This window comes from Haemaphysalis longicornis, unplaced genomic scaffold (assembly GCF_048455015.1).
Source record: "Haemaphysalis longicornis isolate Haplotype H1 unplaced genomic scaffold, Haemaphysalis longicornis Haplotype H1 scaffold_1, whole genome shotgun sequence".
Lineage (NCBI taxonomy): Eukaryota > Metazoa > Arthropoda > Arachnida > Ixodida > Ixodidae > Haemaphysalis > Haemaphysalis longicornis.
The window spans coordinates 389,408,443-389,413,476 of NW_027526203.1; the positions used below are offsets into that span (position 1 = coordinate 389,408,443).

The window sequence follows — 5,034 nt, forward strand, 5'->3', positions numbered from 1 at the left end:
TTGCATGCCAAGGATACACCAATGAATAATATTAAGGGCGACGGCGAATATCTTCCCAGCCGTCGACAGCAACTCGGACCGAACACATTAAACCACATAGACCCCGCGGTACATGAACGGCTATAGGGTGGAACGAGGCAGCATATCAGATCGCTCATGAATTAAAGAACTGAAAAGAAATCAACACGGTCTGCTTGTATGCAGTCCCTCCCTCCTTTACCCCACGAAAGACTCGAGGTGCTTAGAGCCAATACTCACCACCCCATAAAAACTTAACACAGAAGATGTCACATCGCAGGGATGTATTCAAACGAACACGTCTCCAAATCCAGACACACGCAGCGCAATGTATCCACAGCAATATCAAGACATTTGTCCCGATTTCGGCGGTAAACCGACATTGCACCACGGTTACATAAGAATGTACGAATAAATGGCCAGGCAATACGACACCAAAGGAAGAACAAGAGCAGTGGAAGGCAGCTCTTGGGAGCTAAGACCTGGTGCTTCAGAGGAAACTGATGAACCACGTTCGAGAGGTGGCAAGATCCAGTAAAATTTTGAAATGAGGGCACCAACCATCCCTCTGCAGTGAACACCTATTTGTCTTTTTCCCCAGTGAAGTTACTGATGACGATCCAGCTGACTAAGAGCCCTCATGGAACAACACTAATACTCCAGAGCTGACAGCGCCGACGCCATGTGCGGGATGTTCAGTGGCACTGTCTCGAGAAATCCATTCGTTTGTGCTAAAATTTAAGAGTGGCATAAGCTGAGCCTTTACTACAAGACTTGTAGCTCTAAGCAGCAACATCCAGCGTATGAGTGAGCGCCACGTCAAGAGGGGGTGAGCGACCCGCACGGCACCAGAAAGGCACTCAACTGTGGGCATCCCGAACCTCAGCCGATCCTCCTCCGGAAGATGACTCTACAACCCCGCTTGCGGCCAGATTGGCAGCGGCGACGCCGAAGTGTATATTTCCCGAACTCTTGCACGCTGTTCAATCCCTTGTAACAACGGCGTCGACGACTGTGCGGCCTGGCCCATTCACAATTTTCGAAGCGGGCGAGCGGCCTGCTGCAGCCAAACAGCGTCGAGCACGTCGACTAAACAGCTGCGCCGAAGTCGCAGCTTTCTCCCGCGCCCCGAAGTACGCGGGCTGCTCAGTCGGCTAGCGGCCGCGCAGTGCCAGACGGCTCATTGCGGCATGGTTTCAGCGACCCGAGGGGTCACCGCGCAATGCACCACGTTCGGTGTCCAGCCACTATGAACCGCCTGAACGCGCTACTTTTGGCTGGCGCTTTCGTCTGGTCCTTCATCACCGGACTTATATTCCTGCAGCTTAACCAGAGCCGCCTGTACGGACTCATGCGCTCACAGGCCGTCGTGCTGGATCAAGACGTGCGCTCGCAGTTCAACGCAAAAGACGTAGGGCTCGACCAACTCAAGCGGTCGAAGAAAGCAATCGACGACTCGAAGAACCAAGAGGAGGTCATTGCCGTCCTTGTGCTCGCCTTCAACCGAGTGTCCGTGAAGCGCGCGCTAGACCAGGTAATCAGGTTTCGCCCGTCGCGAGAGCGCTTCCCCGTGATCGTCAGTCAGGACGGCTACCACAACAAGACCAGCGAGCTCCTGCGTCAGTACCAGCACGACTACGGCTTTTTCTTTATGCAGCAGCCCGATCAAACAGTACTCACCGAGGGAGTGAGTGCGGTCTTCAATATCGAAGGTTACTACCGCATCGCACGGCACTACAAGTGGGCTCTCACGCAAGTTTTCGATCACTTCAAGCACACCGCTGTAATTGTGCTCGAAGACGACTTGGACATAGCGCCCGACTTTTTTGAATACTTCGCTTCTCTGCTGCCCATCCTACGAAACGATCCCAGCTTGTTTTGCATCTCCGCCTACAACGACAATGGCAAGCGCAGGCACATATCCCTGTCACCGGACATGCTACATCGCACCGATTTCTTCTCCGGGCTAGGTTGGCTGCTTACGCGAGAGCTTTGGCAAGAGATTGGCCCTCGATGGCCCAAGAGTTTCTGGGACGACTGGATTCGAAATGACGAGCAGCGCAAGGGCCGTGCCTGCATACGACCCGAAGTGTCGCGCACGCGCACATTCGGCCGTAAAGGTGTCAGCGAGGGACAGTTCTTTGACACATACCTGAGGGACGTGCACCTCAACGACGTCTTCGTGCGGTTCAGTAGCATGGACCTAAGTTACTTACACCAAAGCCGCTATGACCAAGCATTCCTGGCTGCAGTAAACGAGAGCAGGTTACACAGCTTGGAGGACCTAACAGGAGGACGCCTGACTCACAGCCCCTCAAAGATCCCTTACGAGGGGGAAAGAGCCTTTGATGAAATTGCCGAATTTCTCGGAATCATGAACGATTTTAAGGCAGGCGTGCCACGTACCGCCTACAAAGGTGTCGTGAGCACTTATTATGAAGGAATACGGCTCTTCCTTGTGCCAGAGCCATGGGAATTCCAGCGCCCACTTCACATTGCGGTAGGGAAATCCCATCAACGAGAAGTTAATGCTGATCGGCCGCTCCTCTAGGCTGTGCAGGTGTGCCTGTGCTAGAATTTATGTTCCCAACCTCGTGAGCACACAGTTAAACGCGTTACTAGAATTTATGTTCCCAACCTCGTGAGTACACAGTTAAACGCGTTTATTTATACACATGTAAAAAGACTTGGTAGAAACACGCGCGTTTGAGGAGTGTGTATACGACAATGTTCCGTGAACGCGAAGTGACGTGGTGCCTGGTTGTCAAGTGCGACTTGCTATGCCGAGTAACTACAGTAGTGAGGGAGACGTCTATGTAGTTCCCGTAATGCAAACAGCCAGACAAAATACTGTTAAACGCTCTTTACTCATACCAGGTATACGTTTTTTCATCTAATCGTCACAAATACATAATTTGGATGCGGCACTCGCGACATGGTGTAGACGCAAATCCTATATATATATATATATATATATATATATATATATATATATATATATATATATATATATATATATATATATATATATATATATATATATATATATATATATATATATATATATATATATATATATATATAGAATAAGGGTTGGCAGTCAAGAAAACCTCTGAAAGCAAAGGGGAGAATGCGGTAGGTCATATAAACAGATGAAAATTTTGTTGCTTGAGTCAGAAGGAAAGTGGTGAAAAAATGCCCGCCGGGTTGGATCCGAACCCACGACCTCCAGAATACCAGTCTGGTGCGATGACCACTACGCACCGGCGGGGCTGTTTCCCCACCACTTTCGCGGGTATTTATGTTAAGGTATTTTTTTTTTTGCTTACTACACTTGGGGGTGGTAGCCAGTGCCACTTGGACTATGACCTACCGCATTCTATGACCTACCACATTCTCCCCTTTGCTTTCCGAGGTTTTCTTGACTGCCAACCCTTATTCTGTCTTAATTCACCGAGCCCCTCATTTCCCATTTCTGATTCGCTACATGCATAGCGAGGGCCTCGGTTCTGGCAGTCTTGGTGCCAAAGGTAGCTTAAGAGGGTTCAAAGTTGGTCAACCACTCTCGACATGTCGTAGACGCTCGAGTCACGGACCGGGGGTTAAAAAAAAAGGTCCCCTTCACCCGGAGTAGTCCGAGTAGCGCTGGTTACCACCCCCAAGTGCAGTAAACAACAAAAAAAAACCTTAAAGGGGTACTGACACAAAATTTTGAAGGCGAGATAACTACGGAGATAGATTGGTGTGAACACACATACATCATCTGCTAAATATCAGCAGCGAATACAGCCTAGAACATATTTAAAATCAATTTTAAGGTGTGCGAAACGCAACCGAGAAGCCAGCAGAGGACCACGTGCAATCGACACCCCGTGGATATTATGTAAATAAACAACATCCAAACACGTCACGAGTTTGTGTTTGCCGCTTCCGCACTGCCGGCGCTTTTCGCCGGCTTGCCCGGCTCGCCGCTCCAATCGGAGGGCGGAGCTTCTGCTCTCGAGAACGGACGACCCGATCTTTGGCGGCGGAGGTGCCGTGATTTCGTCGGCTCATCGGGCAGCTGGCCGCGACCAAAGTTCTACAGCGATTCCAGGCTCTCTGTTTTTATCACTTTTTATTTACATTATTTTTTGCACCTAATCACCGGTTGCCGGTTTATACGTTCACGGTTTGAGGGGGGAAGGAGGGGGAGGGCACACGCAGCTAGGCTTCATGTCCGTACCAAGGACATGCCCTTCGGTCTGGCGGGAGATTTAAACGTGGAACTCTCACGGCTGAATGAGACCTGTCAGCTGTTCTCCGCGGTCGAGCGTTTTGGGTTTGGGTCGCTGTGTTGCAGTGTCAGTAAGATGGCTCTGACGAGGGAATGAAACGCATATGTTTGACCGATAGAATACAGCTCAAGTTCTTACAGGTTTTCACTCGCTATAGGGGGGACGCATGTCATTCGCTTGGAGGAAGAAGAGTGGGAATTGAAGGAGCGTCGCACTGCACAGACACGCGAATGCGTTCGACAACAACGAAAAGCCACTGCCGCCGCCATTGCCGCAAAAAGTTCCAGCTCGCCGAGTAGCTGCAAATTATACAGAATGAACAGGAACTTGCCTGCTTGGCTCGCCGACGTGAGCCAATAGTTTTTGTTAACTTGAAGGGCTTTCATTGCGAAACTTTCGCCAGGCGCTTTCACTTAAGGCAAGTGCATATTACTGGTTGCTGGTTTGTGCGTGCAAGGGGGGGATGGGGGTGAAAAGAGGGGGGGGGGGGGCATTCACGCGCAGCTGTAGGCTTTACGTCTTCACTGATGACATGACTGGTGTGCTGGTAGGAGATTTAAACATGGACGTAAAACGACCCATTGGGGCCTGTCCGGCGTCCTTCTTGGGCGAGCGCAGTGGTTTTGTGCGTTACAGAGACAGTAAGGCGCCTACGACGCGTCATGGAGAAAGCCCTATGTTTGTGCGCTAGAGTAAAGCTCGAGTCCTTTCCAGGTTTCATTCAGCTAGTTCGCTAGGA

The 5,034-nt window shown here is 50.4% G+C and overlaps 1 protein-coding gene across 1 annotated transcript; it reads left to right on the plus strand.

The window, feature by feature from the left end:
• The first annotated feature begins 1,183 nt into the window (after nucleotides 1-1,183).
• Nucleotides 1,184-2,959, plus strand: LOC144155256 (alpha-1,3-mannosyl-glycoprotein 2-beta-N-acetylglucosaminyltransferase-like). The gene has a single exon (XM_077686584.1). The coding sequence runs from the start codon at nucleotides 1,241-1,243 to the stop codon at nucleotides 2,567-2,569; it is 1,329 nt and encodes a 442-aa protein (XP_077542710.1). The 5' UTR covers nucleotides 1,184-1,240; the 3' UTR covers nucleotides 2,570-2,959.
• The last annotated feature ends 2,075 nt before the right edge of the window (nucleotides 2,960-5,034 follow it).